The sequence below is a fragment of the Fusarium flagelliforme genome, assembly GCF_020744385.1.
Source record: "Fusarium flagelliforme strain FIESC 12 MPI-CAGE-AA-0113 chromosome Unknown B0J16scaffold_7, whole genome shotgun sequence".
Taxonomy (NCBI): Eukaryota; Fungi; Ascomycota; class Sordariomycetes; order Hypocreales; family Nectriaceae; genus Fusarium; species Fusarium flagelliforme.
In genome coordinates this window covers 122,728-138,216 of record NW_025763509.1, presented here as the reverse complement: position 1 = coordinate 138,216, position 15,489 = coordinate 122,728, and the positions used below count along the sequence as shown (strand labels likewise).

Here is a 15,489-nt window from a genome sequence, read left to right as displayed (position 1 = left end):
CTCTTGTTAATGGAGTAGTGGAAGCCGGCATCTTATATAGGGGATCGGTGTCTTAGCGGCCAGGGTCTCGCCCTTAACCTCTCTCCCTCCATCGATGTGCCACTGGTAAACTCTCCATGACTTGATAAGCATCGAAGCCACCAGAGGAGCAGTCTAGCCCCAGATTAAACATTGCGGGGTATGGAGGCGGGGATAAACGTTTCCGGGGAAGTAGATGGGCGCTCATCACTCAGATCAGTAGCCACGGTCGTCAGGCGGACACGGTCGGGCGTTAGTATTGGAGTAGCTTACCAATGTTTACAATTTGTAAAAAATCGTTACCTTGTTTTGTTAACTATGCCTTTATAAACATCTTTAGATACCCCACTTTAAACTGTAGATCAAGATCAAGAGATGTGCTTTTTCAAATTGTATGTAGTTAATGTGATAAATATATAGATGTGTTTAATTCTTACTATTACATTTAATATTTAATTGAAAACTTGATATTGAATACTAAAATTAAACAAAAGTCTCAATTTAGACATGCCCTTTGATACTGAAACAAGCAATTGTATTATTTTATTCCATATCGTAATGCATTATCCATTTGCCGACTCACTGCCGGGTTGGCTTCCGAGGACACGGGTAATAACCGTCGCACATTTACTCCTCTTCGGGTCATTCCCGGACTGACCCACCTGTGGGAAATGGCGCGAAACCGGCGACGATTTGTATCAATTGACACTCACCATAAATCACAGGAATATCGTACTGGAGTTCAACATCTTGTTTCCACAGACACACGCACACAAGTCTCGTTTTCAACGCAGAGCATACCATGTAATCTCACCTAGCATCCCAAATCCTAAACTGACTTTGGCCACTAACATCGAAAACCAGGTACACGACATCGTTCGCCTTTTTTGAGGCCCTGGTTGAGGCCGGGGTCAAGAACTGCTTTGTCAACTTGGGTTCGGACCACCCCAGTATCTTGGAGGCTATGGTCAAGGGCCAAAGGGAAATGCCTGATACGTTCCCGAAGATCATCACGTGCCCCAACGAGATGGTGGCCCTATCTATGGCCGATGGATATGCGAGAGTGAGCGGCGAAGCCCAGTGTGTCATCGTGCATGTCGATGTTGGCACATCGGCTCTGGCGGCTGCGATCCACAATGCTGCTATGGGACGAGCCCCTGTTCTCATCTTTGCTGGCCTTTCCCCCTACACTATAGAGGGAGAGCTTCTTGGCTCACGAACCGAGTTCATGTAAGTTACTCAATCTTTGCTTCGGATTCAAACATTGGTGGTCATGGCTAACACGCATGTCTCAAGTCACTGGATTCAAGATGTCCCAGATCAAAAGCAGATTGTTTCTCAGTACTGCAGATATACTGGAGAGATCAAAACTGGCAAGAATGTTAAGCAAATGGTTCGACGTGCCATCCAGCTTGCCACAAGTCACCCTCAAGGGCCGGCCTATCTTATGGGAGCTCGCGAGGTAATGGAGGAGACGATTGAACCGTATTCTGTGAATTCCGCTTATTGGCGACCCGTTGCTCCATCTGCTCTCCCAGACTACGCTGTCCGCGAAATCGCCGATGCCCTGGCAAACGCCTCCGACCCACTTGTTATTGTTGGCTTCACTGGCCGCAACCATGCGGCGGTCAAGCCCCTTGTGTCACTAGCTGATACCATCAAGGGTCTTCGTGTACTTGATACAGGCTGTTCAGACATGTGCTTCCCTGCGGATCATCCTGGGTGGCTTGGCATGAAGTATGGAGTCGATAACGTGATTGAGAATGCGGACGTGTTCCTGATTCTTGATTGCGATGTTCCATGGATCAACAAGCTCTGTAAGCCCAAGAGCTCGGCGAGAATTTTCCACCTTGACGTAGACCCTCTCAAAGAGTCTATGTTGGTCTTTTACATCGATGCTGAACAGAGGTATCGCGTGGACGCTGAAATCGCCCTCAAGCAGATCACCGTGTACCTTCAGGACAACCTGGCGGAGAAGCTATCAAGTGCGGAATATAATTCACGGGCTCAAACATTGGTAAAGTCATACCAGGAGCGTATCAGCACTCTTGATCAGCGAGCTAAACTCCCAGACTCGGGAAAGCTCACCACTGACTACGTCTGCGCTACGTTACGCGAGAAATTTCCCAATGACACTATTTGGGCGGTGGAGGCAATTACAAATGCAATCTCCGTCTCGGATCAGATCCGGGCGACTATCCCCGGGCAGTGGGTTCACTGCGGAGGTGGTGGTCTCGGCTGGAGCGGTGGTGGTGCATTAGGCGTCAAAATGGCTGCGGATGCAGCTGACGCCTTGGTCCCTGGCAAGAATAAGCGGTATGTGATACAGATTGTAGGAGATGGGTCCTACATGTTCAGCGTCCCCTCTAGCGTGTACTGGATCTCTGCACGCTACGGAATCCCCATTCTGACCATTGTCCTTAATAACCTTGGCTGGAATGCTCCACGGAGGTCCATGCTGCTGGTGCATCCTGACGGCCCTGCATCACGAGCAACCAAGGAAGAGCTGAATATTTCCTTTGCGCCGAGTCCAGATTACGCTGGTATTGCGAAGGCTGCGAGCAATGGGGAGATATTCGGGGCCAGAGTGGCTGATTCTTCGGAGTTCTTAGCGGCGTTGGCTGGGGCTATGGAGAGCCTTGATCGTGGCGTCTCGGCAGTATTGGATGTTGCTATTTAGATTTGGAAATAGACAGAGAATACACAGATCTGGTAGACCTGCACATAACGGCTATTCACAACAAGTAAACTATTATCACTCTATATTATGCAAATGCATTGGAGTCACCCACAGCGTCACAACGCGACACTAGGTACTGAAAAAGCACAATTATTCCCGTGACGTTCCGTATTTGCATTCATCCTATGTATTGATCGCGAAGCCGATGTGTTTACCTGCTGTTCTTACATGTTGTATTATACTATCTGAATGATGATTCTGGATGTAGAATATGTACTATTTAAGCCACCTTTTTGTGCTATCTTTGTTTCGCTCATCTACCTCTTGTCAAAGATCTTACCCGGGTTCATTAGCCAAAATGGGTCTAAACTGGACTTTATAGCCCTCATGACCTCAATGGGCGCTTCACCGACCTCCTCCCTGAGAAACTCCTTCTTTCCAAGCCCGATACCGTGCTCGCCCTGATATTATTAGTACCTTGGGTTTCAATGGAACGTTTGTGAGTGAGCAACCACTTACCGTGCAAGTACCCTCCATCTCAAGCGCCCTCAAGACCATCTTATCAACACACTCCTCAACTTGGTTGTGTTGGTGCTTCTGGAAGAGAATTGTTTCGTGGAAATTACCATCACCAATATGTCCTAGGATGCTTCCAAATATACCGAGGTCGACAAGGTCCTTCTTAGATACATCTGTGAGAGGGATTAGATTCAAGTGTCTTTTACTAACGCCGGGCCACATACCTATGAGCTCTGCGACTCGAGATAGAGGTACAGCCACGTCGGTGGACCATACGAGTCCATCCGTCTCTCTCAACGCCATCATGCTCCAGAGTGCTTCTTTGCGAGCAGACCACAGAACTTTCTGCTTGTGCGGGTCGCTCTCAAACTGAAAATCCTGGACATTGTGATTCTTGGATATACCCTGCACTCTAGCAATGCTGTCGTTGACTGCTAAATCGCTGCCGCTGAACTTGAAGAACAACGTCGGGACTTCGGCCCATTGTCTGGAAGTGGCACCCATTTTGTTGATGACGCTCATGAGGACCTCATCGAGAATCTCGACCGCGTTGATGGGTACGCCACAGCGGATGACTTCAATGGCCATACTGGCCGCTGCCTTGACAGTGGGAAACGTCAATACCGCAATTCCAGTTCGCTCTGGTATCGGGGCGAGTTTGAGCGTAGCCTCGGTGACGAACCCCAGAGTACCCTCAGATCCCACGAACAAAGAATTGAGGTTATAGCCAGCTGATGACTTGCGTGGTCTTCGACGAGTCTTGAGAATAGTACCATCGCTTAGGACCAGCGTTAGGTTCACCACCCAGTCTTTCATGGTCCCGTACCTCACAGCGTTTGTACCACTAGATCATGTCAACAATTGGACTTGGGTAAGGTGAAGTTGCAATTCGAGGTTTCATACCTGCAATTGGTACCAATCATGCCGCCAATTTGTGCCTAGGGCGATTAAATTAGCTGCGCTGCTTAAACTGTGAAACTCCCAAGTACTGGCTTACCGACGGACCAGGGTCAATTGGGAAGAAGAGACCAGTGTCTTGAATCTTCGCATTGAGATCCATCCAGGGTACAGACGGCTGCACCACAACGTTCAAACTGGAACGTAAGTCAACACAAACTCGTTCTCTATGATTCTTTGATAGTAGAATGCACTTACTCGTCAGCATGTACCTGCAAAATCTGGTTCATGTTCACAAAGTCAACGCTGACGCCACCGTATGGGGCTGAGAAATGGCCCTCAACACTTGAGCCACCTGAATAAGGAACTTTGTCATCGTGTCAGCACCACTCCCTCACTCGATAAAGAAATACTTACTCATGGGAACACGTCTTTTGTGACAAATCTTGGCAATTACTGCTACCTCTTCTGTTGATGAAGGGAAGGTGACTGCAACGGGCAGCCTGTCGATGTTAATCGTGGACCACTCCGAGTAGCCGTGAGCATGAAGTATCTCATCTTCGATGCTTACAGCGTCTTCCCCGAGAGCTTGTCTGATTTCTTCTACTGCCTGAGTATGTCAATGAAAAGGAACCAAAGGGATTTGATCAAGTTCTACTTACTAATTCCATCTGTTGTCGGCTTGCGTACTTAGATTCATCTTCCACTGCCGTACTCCCATAGCCCAAAGAAACCAACAATAAAGCGCCGCCAACAGTAGTCGCCGTCGCAGACAGCGCCGAAGCGAGCAAGACAGGTCTTCTGGGTGATTCCCTGTGGTGACTTTGGCTGTTGGACCCGTTCTGTTGCTTACTCTTGCTGCTGTGGATCTTATTTACAGGGATGATTGGGAGCCGCGAGACAGCTGAGACTGGCCTCGGAGCATGCCGTAATAGAGGGCGAACTGGGAATTTCAGCATTGTGAAAGCTATAGGAGAAACTGGTATTGTGCTGCAAAATTGACGTTCAAGTGATACGTTAGCCAGAAAACGCTGGCTCTTAGCATTAATTATTTGGCCCTTAAGGTTGTAGGATTAATTGATTCATCAATCACGGGACTGGACCCGGTTAACTTCCAAGGAGACGGAAGTCTCCGTAGACTGGATTCCTCGCTTCGGGTAGTTTCCGGGCCATCTAGCGCCGAAAGCCGGCAAACCTAATTGCTGGGACGGGTACAGCCCGTGAAAAGGTTCTTCTTCCCTCCGACACTCACACACCTACCCATAAAGGCCTTTTCATTCTCAATCCAGCCGCTCACTGCTACAATATGCCGCCCGTTACGATGGATCAATCTCCGGACCCGGGTCCATTGACGCAAGATGCCGACGACACAATGTCCGTATCCACCTCGACTCGTCCCACGAAGCGCAAAAGAGTTGCATTGGCATGCGACAATTGTCGGGAACGCAAGATCAAGTGCGATGGCTCTAAACCCATCTGTAGCCCATGCAGCAAGCGTGGAGAACCACCAGGTCAATGTATCTACACCGTTATTGCCGGCGCGGCGAAGCAATTAAGTGAACAGGAGTACGTTCATTCATAATAACCACCGGATTGCGTAGGACTAATCCCTGATAAGGTACATTTCGTCGTTACAAAAGCAAGTAAGCGAAATGCAGCAGGTCATAGACCAGCTTCGTCAAGAAGCTGCAGCCACTGCTTCCCGCACAAATGCGAATGCAAATACCATGTCATCTACAAGTCCCAGAGATAGGCCGGGTACCACCCGCAGTGCAGGGGTGTCCATCCCAGGTCCCGAAGTGGGTGGGCCCAGTCCTGTTAGTGTCATGGGAGCCCCGGCTCTGTCCCAGGATTTCCAAGAAGACAACCTTTTTGGTCCATCATCCGTTCACTCATTGCTCCGTGAGGTTTCTCAACCCGAATCTCGAAGATCAGTGCCACATCGAGACAAGAATCAAACACCCAGTGTAGCATCTCTACACTTGCCCGACTATGCCTTGCCGCCACGACAAGTCGCGGATAAGATTCTCGATATCTATTTCAACGAGGTTCATATTTTCTACCCTTGGACACACTCTACAAGCTTTAGAGAACGCTATGAATCATTATGGTCACCAGGCGGTTACCCAGGGCCCCAGAGTAGCCAAAGCGGCGACATCGGTCTAGGAGGCGGGCATTGCTCTGAATCCTCCTTCTTCAGCGCGCTGAACGCCATGTTTTCGCTAGGCTGTGAATTCTCAGACTTGCCCCACAAAGAGTCTGCATCAGAAATGTTCAGTTCGCGCATGAGAAGCCTACTACAGATAGATGTGCTGGACAAAGGTGATCTCTCTCATGTCCAGGCGTTACTTCTTGCCGCCCAGTTTGCGATATCCAGCGAGCATCCCATACGGTGCTACAACATTGTTGGGTTGGCTTGTCGGATCGCGGTGGGCTTGGGTCTACATACCGAGAAAAATGCCCATCGGCGATCAAATTTGGAGAACGAAATTCGCCGTAGAGTTTGGTATGGGTGTTTGCAGATGGAAATGACAGTCTGCATGACATTGGGTAGACGACCTGTCCTGGAGATGACAGACGATGTTCTCATTCCGTCGGCCGTAGACGATGAGTTCATCAGCAGCGAGGTTCCGTCCTGCAATCAACCCGAAGGTATCATGTCGCAGAATCTGTTTATGGTGGAGAATATAAGGTTGGCCAAAGTCCTCGGCAAGATCCTATCTTCCATCTACTGGCAGAGCTCTTCATCTGATTTTAGCACTCTTGTTCGTTTGGAGTCTATGCTCGAGGACTTCAGGACATCACTGGTTGATGTTCTCAGATGGTGGGGCCGTGAGTCGGAGCCGCAACGTACGCTCACTGATCGAGATCATATTCTAAAGAGGCAGCGGAATGTCCTCCACGCCAGGTTCCTACATCTCAGAATCCTACTCTACAGGCCTAGTTTCAGTGCTTATTGCGCAGCAACAAGGATTGCGTATCAAAGTCGGGAATCAATTGAGAAACCAGGTTCTGGATGTGATGGTCCCGAAGCTAACACGTTACAAACAGCTTTCCAGTCTCAGTGCGCAACGACATGTGCGAAAATTAGTTACGAGTTATCAGTTTCCTTGTTATCTGCAAGGCAGGATGACGCCACTGGTGCATGGTGGTTTAGTTTATTTTGTATGGTCTCCCATCTCATGGCATACTCCCGCTGGACTAGCTAACGTTCATCAAGATCTAATGACATGTGGCGGTATAATCATTCTTGCAGAACGTGCACAAGCTGCAGGTAGCAAGCACTTCAACCAAGCCCAACTGGATGCCACGTGGGAAAACACAACCATGCTACTACGGCTTATTGGCAGAGAAAACCAGCGTGCAAAGGGGTTTCTGGGTCAATTGCTTCAGTTGAAGGAGCAGGCCCGCTCCGCATATTTTTGTAGGCACAATTCCCGTGAGCTTATGAAATCGTTATACTGTCCTAACACTTCTTTTACAGCAATAAGAAACTCGAGAGAAGCGTCAAGGATGGTTTCTCGTAGGCCATCCGTCAGTCTTGATGCTACTCATGACGCAGACCTGAGCAGCACCTTTGCTCCTTCTACGGAAGACCAAGCAGTGCAGGGAGAGCTTATGACGTTACTATTTCAAGAAAATTGGGACTGGAGCCTGGACGGTGGACTCCCTACTTATGGCGGTTTTGAAACTGGTGATGAATTTGCTTTTCCACTATGGAGTTGGTCTGCATAATGTGATGACAAATAGTTCTAATCTCTATAGCCCTGTCCATGAATATCGTTTGACATTGGAAACCCGCGAGGTCTGGAGCAGCTCGACAGAGCTAAATCCCAAATGCACAAGAAACTCTCCTTCTGGGATGACCCACATTGCTGTTGATGAGTCGAAGTAACTGAATGCGTACTTGTCAAGCTTGAACGTGACTGTTTCTGACTCGCCAGCGGGTACAAGCACCTTTCGGAAAGCCTTGAGCTCCTTTACAGGACGGTCATTTCCGTCGCAAGCAGGAAGTGTAACATAAACTTGGATAACTTGTTTGCCGCCCGTGGTACCCGTGTTTCGAAGTTCAGTTGATAGCGACACTCCTGTGTGCTCCGCGCTCTCGAAACACGCCGTGAACTTGGGCTCGCCATGTAGAGCAAAGCTCGTATAAGACAAACCTTGTCCGAAATGGAACTCTGGTGTTGGAGATGACTCGTCATCATAAAAGCGATAACCGACCTTGAGGCGCTCCTCATAATTGAGATCAAGATCGTCATCGCAGGGGAAGTTAGGGTAAGCTGGATTGTCTTCGTTCTTCCGCGGCCATGACATTGGCAGACGTCCCGAAGGGTTAACATCGCCAAGCAGGACGCGAGCTATAGCGTGGCCACATTCTTGGCCAGCAAACCATCCTTGTAGGAAGCTGGGAGCCTGGTTGATAAATGGGGATACAGTGACAGGAGACCCAGAGAGGTTGACAACCACGGTCTTTGTGTTACGGCCTGCAACAGCAGCAATGAGATCATACTGGTCAGAGGTGAGATCCATCGTGTCACGATCGTAACCTTCTGACTCCATCTCATTTGTCGTGCCTACAAAGACCACGGCAACATCAGAAGCTTCTGCAGCGTCCGCAGCGTCCCTAATGGCCCCGGGAATGTCCACGTGCTCCATGAAACGAAGTGAGGCTCCCTGGAACATTGTACCACCAATCTTAGAAAGAACCTCGTTGTCTGTGGCCCAAGAACGTAGCTCGACGTTGTACACTTCACCTGCAGTCATAGGAAAGGTGAACCGACGCTCAATCTTGGCCTTGTAGAAGTAAAAGGACTCCGGCAGCAAAACGGGTTCTTGTACACGATGAAAGACATTGTTTCCGTTGATCAAGACATCAGCCTTGCCGGTGGTGATGACAGAGAACGTATGATCACCGCTTGATGAAGGTGTCAGGTTGAAAGACATGCTAGTGCAATATTCTTTGTTGAGATAGGAAGGCCAGGCCTCTTTGATCATGTATTCTGGCTGCTTGATCGTCTGCTCGTGGGCGAGATTGTCTCCAACCACAGAACTGTTAAACCACTTCAGCTGAACGTCTGTGATTGAGCCTGCATCGGCGTGGGGCAAGGCTCCAAAGACAGGAACACCGGGGGCATGTCGACACTTGACTCCACGTGACTCAAGACCATAGAGTGGTGAGATGATATGTTGTGCTAAAACCTTTGCGCTACCACCACCACCAATACTGGGATTGGTGGAGAAATGACCAATAACGGCAACGGAGGCGTTTGCAGATAATGGAAGTACGTTATTGTCGTTCTTGAGTAGGACCATGCCATCAGCTGCGACAGCGGTAATGAACTCCATTCGATCCGGATCCTCAACAGAGCGTTCGGGTTTCTCGACAGGATCATCAAAGCGACCCGTCTTCTTTGCCAACTCTACAACCCTCCGAACGCTCTTATCCAGTACTTCAACAGAAACAGTTCCTGCTTCTACCTCTGCGATGAGCTTTTCCCCACGCCACCTTGTTGGACCTGGCATTTCAAGATCCATTCCTGCAATAAGTGCTTTGGCAGTTGAGTAAGTTCCCATCCAGTCGGATACCACTAGCCCGGAGAAGCCCCATTCCTTGCGGAGGATATCTTCCAATAGCCATCGGCTGTCTGCGCAGTATTCCTCGTTGAGGCGGTTGTAGGAAGTCATGAAGCACCAAGGATCTGAATCCCGAAGTACAAGCTGAAAAGGCAGCATGTAGATTTCACGCAAGGTCTGGAGATCAACATTGGATGTCATCTTGGTTCTGAACCTTTCCGACTCGTTGGCGACGAAATGCTTGGGTGTAGCTGCAATGCCTTGACTTTGACAACCACGAACAAAAGCAGAGGCCAGAATCCCGGTCAGGTAGGGGTCTTCTGAGTAAGTCTCATAGTTGCGGCCACCTAGAGGAGATCGGATGATATTCATGGTAGGAGCTAGCAGGACATTGGCAGACTTTGTGATGGTCTCTTTTGCAATCTCCTCGCCTAGACGGTATGCCTGCTGCTCATCGAATGAAGCACCAACGGCAGTCGAACAAGGGAAGCATGCGGCAGTGATACCGCTGACATAGCTTTCGCCTCGAGCGCCATTGGGCCCGTCGGACATCTTGATGTGAGGTACAAGAACATTGTCTCTCTTAATGGTTGGCGTGCGCCACCAGTCAACAGCTGAGAGTAGGGAGACCTTCTCCTCAATAGTAAGCTGGGAGACAAGATCGTCGGTAGTTTCGCAGGACGCCATGGTGGGTGATGGAATGAATGACTTGGTGAGTTTCACAATTTGACAGTCAATGTCAGGATGTTGCTTTGACATCCACAAAGCAAAGAGACTTTTGTTATGTATATCGATGGCCCAACTTTAGCAGGCTGAGGGGTTAACCGAGTGTCGGGATCTTGGAGTTGTCAAGTTGGACATAAGTGGGGAAGCGTCGGGAAGCACCCGGTAAAGAAAACTGTTTCTGCCGGGAAGTATCCGTTTACCTCAACCTCCTGACTCGCAGTGGTTCCTGAATGCGGGGATTGGGAATTAGCTTCAAGCCCCATGGGGTCATGAAATTACTCATTGCAAGTTTTTTTTCCTCGTTGTTGGGGTCCCCGCATCGTAACTTGTCACGACGTAGCATTGCGCTTTGCCTTTGCTTCAGGTTGACAGTGCAAAGGTGCTCGGCTACCCAACAGGCGGTAACGGTCTTGTCCGAAGCAGGCTAACAGAGCCTAGCCCAGTGTTGACATTAATTGTTAAATACCTAGTCATCACCCACACCGAACTCGATCACAAATTGGTAGACAAGCATTCCACCAACACTTCTTTGCACATCTTTCCTTCAATCTTCAAACCGGTTCAAGATGGATAGGAAGACCTTGGATGCCAAGGCCGATGTGTCAATGACTGAAAACGCCAGCCATGTTGTCGCCGATGAGACGATTGATCTCGACCAGAGAATCCAGGACCTTGTCGCTGCTGCACCCCCCTTCTACAAGAACAAGAGTCTTTTTCGATTGTATCTTCTCATTATTCCGACATGTTTGTGCGCGGCTATTACTCTCGGATTCGATGCCAGCATGATGTCTGGTCTCCAAGCTGTGCCATCGTGGGATGAATGTAAGTCTTCTCCAGGCTGCGCTATCATCGGTTAGTGCTAATCAATCCATCAGACTTCGGTCAACCTCGAGGTGCGCTTCTTGGTATTATGTCGGCTATTCTACCTCTCGGATGTGTCGTCGCGTCCCCTTTCATCAGTCTTGTTGGTGATCGATACGGACGTCGCATGGGTATTTTTGTTGGTGCTATTATTATGATTACTGGTGCTGTCATCCAAGGTGCCTCTGTTAATTGTGAGTTGCTTCCTGGCTTCTGTCTCCTCTGTCCATCTCAATTGCTGACCTCTACTACCAGTCGGCATGTTTCTCGCTTCCCGCTTCATCATCGGTTTCGGTCTCGTCTTCGCCAACGCCTACGCTCCCATGCTCATCGGAGAGCTAGCCCATCCCAAGGAACGACAGGTCATTACATCCCTCTATCAAACCTCATGGTACATCGGTGCCATCCTCGCCGCCTGGGTCACATTTGGAACTTTCCGTATCTCTAGCGAATGGTCGTGGAGAATTCCATCTCTGCTCCAAGCTGCACCCGCCATGTTCCCCATTTCTTTCGTCTTCTGCCTACCAGAATCCCCACGATGGCTTATCGCAAACGGTCGAAGCGAAGAAGCAAAGGCCGTGTTGGTCAAGTGGCATGCCAATGGCGACGAAAACGATGAACTGGTGAAGCTTGAGTTTACCCAGATGCGAAACGTTATTGAGGCTGAAGTAGGCAACGAGACGGGCTGGAAGGATCTCATCAAAACTCCTGGAAACCGCAAGCGAGTCTTCATTCTCGTTTGTCTTGGATGTTTCAGTCAATGGTCCGGCAATGGTCTTGTGTCTTACTACTTGGTCCGTGTTCTGGAGACAGTTGGCGTGTCCGATGCCCAAGAACGCAACATTCTCAATGGCTGCCTCATGATCTTCAACTGGCTTACCTCGGTCGCCTCCGCCTTCCTCACCGCTTACATGAAGCGTCGCACTCAATTCCTTCTTTCTGTTGGAGGTATGCTCGGTGTCTTTGCCAGCCAGACTCTCTGCGCCGGTCTGTTCAACGAGGACCATAATGTTGCTGCAGGCAAAGCTGTCATTGCCATGCTCTTCCTTTTTTATTTCTTTTACAACCTGGCTTTCAACGCCCTTCTTTACTCTTATCCAGTCGAGATTCTGCCATACCCCATCCGAGCCAAGGGCTTTTCGCTTCTCATGTTCTTTGGCAAGGCTAGCAACTTTATTAACACTATGGTCAATCCTATCGGCCTCCAGGCTCTAGCTTGGAAGTTCTACTTTGTCTACGTTGCCTGGCTGGCTATCGAGCTTGCAGTTGTATGGAAGTTCTTTATCGAGACCAAGGGGCCTAGTTTAGAGGCTATTGCTGCTATTTTCGATAGCAGCAGTAAACCTAGTACATCAAAGGATTCAGATGTCAAGAAGGAGACAGCTAATAAGAACTAGAGATTATAGGTATTTTATATTATTACAGTAACTAAGTACTATAAATCCTATAGTTACACTAAATATAACTTAGTAATAGGATAATCCTATTAAGAGACTATTAAGAAGGCTGAAGCTCTTTAACAGAACTATTATCTCTGCAGCAATAAGTAAGCGTAATACAAACTTATATACCTTGTTTACAGACAATATAGTGAGGAACGGGAGATGGGACAACAACGGTATTCAACGCTACAGGCCATGCGTATTAATATACTGACTTTCCAGAACTAAACGGTTTGCAGTCAAGGCTTCAGCGATTCATCCGGCTGTGACGCTTTCGAATACGCAGGTGGTGGATCGATCTCTGAGGAAGCGGCTGGTGGGTATTGAACTCTCTCAATATAAATGATCTGCGGGCCGTTCCGGCCACTTGGGGGTTGCCTCTTCACCTCTCGCCACGCCACCACTATCATCACCAAATGCACAACACTAAAAGGTGGTCAGCCAATTGATTGTCTCAAACACCGGTTCGAAGCGCTTGGTTCACTATACATACGCTGTCATAAACCCAAAGCCTGTAGCAATGCGGAGATACTCAACGCCTTGTTCGTTCTGGAAGAAGGCAAAGTACCATCCCGAGTCTCTGAGCTTCGCAGCTGTAAAGGCGATGACGCTCGACATAGCGGTCAGGGCGAGAAACAGAATGAGGTCGATAATAATGCAGGCATTGGGTTGGATGCCATCGCTGTCAGTATGTATAATGAGGTATAAGACTTCGACCAGATCCCATAGTATTGCCGCTCCAGTCTGTAAGAACATGAGCACCTATTCACACAGATGGCGCTTGATCGGCGAGTCAGCTTACCGGGGGACCGAGCATGATGAGCGCGCCAATTGTCCAGTTAGTCGCATAGAAAGCAGAAATACCAATCGTAGCAACGCTAAGTAGAATAGATAGAAGACGCAGGCTTATTTTCGTCCACCATACACCGGATGACCTAGTATGGCCTACATGGCGGCAGGTGTTTTGTTGATGTTCCATTTCTCTTGCTCGAGTATGTCGCTGCGGTATGCAGCATCGAGATCACAAGGGGAAAGTGTTCGCTTTTAAAGTTATTCTCGCAACATTCCGCGCTAATAACTTTGCGGCGTATGAATGACAGTTTCACCTGAGCTGAATGGCAGTCGTTAGTGGGCGGCGCCAGTTAAAAGCCTGGCTTAAACCACATGGCGAATGGTTAGGCTGCCCTTGTTCCTTGGCAGGGCAAGCCTTCTCAGCCGCACGTGGTATTTAGACAATACCGCCTCTGACGCAACTTGAGATCGCAGCCATTTCAAAGTAAATATATGAATTGTTCAATCTGTGGTTCAATCTGATAAGAAATATAAACACCCAAAACGACTACTCAGCAAACCCTGCCACGAGACCAAATTCCTCCAGCATTATTAAGAGACAAGAATTGATAGAACGCCAACATTTCACAGCCCAAGTCCGAGAAATCAAACTGACTTCCACTCGTTCCTTAATTCTGCTTCTGCAAGAAGCTGCTAATGTCCTTTGCCAATAGCTTGTGGAAGGGGTCCGTAGGGTGCAGGTCGTTCAGCCACAGGTACTGGTTAGCAGCGTACTTGCACTGGCTTGACTTTGAGTCGGGCTTCTCAGTTCCCCTGTATCATATTAGCATGTAGCCTTCCAGAACATCGCGTGAAACTCACTTGGTGTAAGCAGAGCAAAAGCCGTTAGTATCCCTGTAGATCTTGGTCTCGCTGTAGGACGAGGGCTTGTTGATAACATTATTCATTAGGGGATAGGTATCATAGACAAAAACGGTCGACTTGGAATAATTCTTCTGGATGCTTGACTGTAAAGATCTGACACGTTTGTTCCATTCAGATACTGCCTTGGCAATTCGAGGAATGCGGGTTTTACTGTCGTCCTTCTTCGTCACTCTTGGGGCGCGTTCGAGTGGGGGCACGGTCAACAAGAGGAAGTTCCTGGCACCGGCCTTGTAAAGTGAAGCGATCTGTGCACTGTAGGTCTTGAAGATCTTGTCAATCTTATCTGGGTTGTTGTATAAGTCTCCCTTCATAACATCGTTGATTCCCATAAAGATTGCAAAGAGAGAAGTGGACGCAGCGAATGCCTTGTCGCGCTTATACTTGGGGAGAAACTTCTCTTGAACCTGTCGTTTCAAGTCGTTGTTATTGTTTCGGATAATATCAGTGTCAACAACAGCTCCGCTGTAGGCCAAGTTGTAGGTCAGGAAGGGGGATTTGTTGTAGTTGATTGTCAGATAGTCGATCCAGTTAGGTCCATTGGAACTGGTTTTGCCTGGGTAGGACGGATTGCCTAGCCGATTGTTCTTTGAAGGCTGAGTACCAGAAGTTTCAAACCCGGTCTTGGTCCAGGAGTCACCACTATAAAAAGGTTAAAACAGGTCTCACTCGTAAAGATCAGAGTTACTAACAAGGAGAAAACAGTGTCAAGCTTCGAGTATCCGTGCCAGTAGTTTGCTCGAGGTAAGACAGATGCATCACCACTCACGACCAAGAGGCCGGCGACGAGAATTGCTTTGAGAACCATGATTACTTAGAAATGAGAGGTAAAAAGGATTGATTTGCAAGCTTATCGTTCCAGAAATAACAGCAACATTATTACATCTTTATACTTAATCCAGTCCTGCTGCTTTGTTCAAACCTGGGCGATCTGATTCCATCCTTCGGCGATCTGGAAATACTCTAAGATAGGAAATTGACAACGCATGATGCAATTGAAACGATTCACATGAGTAAATCCCTTGTTTTTCCTTGTTATTCGCGGATCTGTAACGC

The 15,489-nt window shown here is 48.5% G+C and overlaps 7 protein-coding genes across 7 annotated transcripts; 3 read left to right on the top strand and 4 right to left on the bottom strand.

The window, feature by feature from the left end:
- Positions 1-393: 393 nt before the first annotated feature.
- On the top strand, positions 394-2,698 carry B0J16DRAFT_375071 (thiamine pyrophosphate enzyme, N-terminal TPP binding domain-containing protein; the record flags this gene model as incomplete). Its single annotated transcript, XM_046130659.1, has 3 exons — positions 394-410; positions 883-1,248; positions 1,315-2,698. 3 exons carry the CDS (start codon positions 394-396, stop codon positions 2,696-2,698), a joined length of 1,767 nt encoding a protein of 588 aa, XP_045978489.1.
- A 317-nt stretch (positions 2,699-3,015) lies between these two features.
- On the bottom strand, positions 3,016-5,097 carry B0J16DRAFT_309601 (uncharacterized protein; the record flags this gene model as incomplete). The annotated part of the gene is made up of 8 exons (XM_046124916.1): positions 4,777-5,097; positions 4,532-4,724; positions 4,373-4,481; positions 4,215-4,311; positions 4,121-4,155; positions 3,442-4,061; positions 3,218-3,390; positions 3,016-3,159 (listed from the first exon to the last, which is right to left on the bottom strand). Exons 1-8 carry the CDS (start codon positions 5,071-5,073, stop codon positions 3,016-3,018), a joined length of 1,668 nt encoding a protein of 555 aa, XP_045978488.1. The 5' UTR covers positions 5,074-5,097.
- Positions 5,098-5,395: 298 nt separating this feature from the next.
- Positions 5,396-7,849, top strand: B0J16DRAFT_403655 (fungal-specific transcription factor domain-containing protein; the record flags this gene model as incomplete). Its single annotated transcript, XM_046132729.1, has 5 exons — positions 5,396-5,680; positions 5,733-6,283; positions 6,356-7,279; positions 7,335-7,538; positions 7,599-7,849. The coding sequence occupies exons 1-5, from the start codon at positions 5,421-5,423 to the stop codon at positions 7,847-7,849; spliced, it is 2,190 nt and encodes a 729-aa protein (XP_045978487.1). The 5' UTR covers positions 5,396-5,420.
- A 24-nt stretch (positions 7,850-7,873) lies between these two features.
- On the bottom strand, positions 7,874-10,378 carry B0J16DRAFT_387972 (glycoside hydrolase superfamily; the record flags this gene model as incomplete). The annotated part of the gene is made up of 1 exon (XM_046131710.1): positions 7,874-10,378. One exon carries the CDS (start codon positions 10,376-10,378, stop codon positions 7,874-7,876), a length of 2,505 nt encoding a protein of 834 aa, XP_045978486.1.
- A 628-nt stretch (positions 10,379-11,006) lies between these two features.
- B0J16DRAFT_291895 (general substrate transporter) lies at positions 11,007-12,682 on the top strand. Its single transcript, XM_046124304.1, has 3 exons — positions 11,007-11,239; positions 11,293-11,472; positions 11,534-12,682. The coding sequence occupies exons 1-3, from the start codon at positions 11,023-11,025 to the stop codon at positions 12,673-12,675; spliced, it is 1,539 nt and encodes a 512-aa protein (XP_045978485.1). The 5' UTR covers positions 11,007-11,022; the 3' UTR covers positions 12,676-12,682.
- Position 12,683: 1 nt separating this feature from the next.
- Positions 12,684-13,725, bottom strand: B0J16DRAFT_348225 (uncharacterized protein). Its single transcript, XM_046128699.1, has 3 exons — positions 13,523-13,725; positions 13,214-13,464; positions 12,684-13,146 (listed from the first exon to the last, which is right to left on the bottom strand). Exons 1-3 carry the CDS (start codon positions 13,697-13,699, stop codon positions 12,960-12,962), a joined length of 615 nt encoding a protein of 204 aa, XP_045978484.1. The 5' UTR covers positions 13,700-13,725; the 3' UTR covers positions 12,684-12,959.
- A 293-nt stretch (positions 13,726-14,018) lies between these two features.
- B0J16DRAFT_375066 (GDSL lipase/esterase) lies at positions 14,019-15,241 on the bottom strand (the record flags this gene model as incomplete). The annotated part of the gene is made up of 3 exons (XM_046130658.1): positions 14,019-14,325; positions 14,374-15,075; positions 15,126-15,241. 3 exons carry the CDS (start codon positions 15,239-15,241, stop codon positions 14,181-14,183), a joined length of 963 nt encoding a protein of 320 aa, XP_045978483.1. The 3' UTR covers positions 14,019-14,180.
- Positions 15,242-15,489: the final 248 nt, after the last annotated feature.

Excerpts from the sequence above, each read along its gene's own strand:
- B0J16DRAFT_348225 (XM_046128699.1), bottom strand. The coding sequence starts at position 13,699 with ATGGAACATCAACAAAACACCTGCCGCCATGTAGGCCATACTAGGTCA. Across the intron at positions 13,465-13,522 it reads TCATCATGCTCGGTCCCCCG|ACTGGAGCGGCAATACTATG; the intron begins GTAAGCTGACTC and ends ATGTTCTTACAG. Across the intron at positions 13,147-13,213 it reads GGCTTTGGGTTTATGACAGC|TGTTGTGCATTTGGTGATGA; the intron begins GTATGTATAGTG and ends ACCACCTTTTAG.
- B0J16DRAFT_291895 (XM_046124304.1), top strand. The coding sequence starts at position 11,023 with ATGACTGAAAACGCCAGCCATGTTGTCGCCGATGAGACGATTGATCTC. Across the intron at positions 11,240-11,292 it reads TGTGCCATCGTGGGATGAAT|ACTTCGGTCAACCTCGAGGT; the intron begins GTAAGTCTTCTC and ends TCAATCCATCAG. Across the intron at positions 11,473-11,533 it reads CCAAGGTGCCTCTGTTAATT|TCGGCATGTTTCTCGCTTCC; the intron begins GTGAGTTGCTTC and ends CTCTACTACCAG.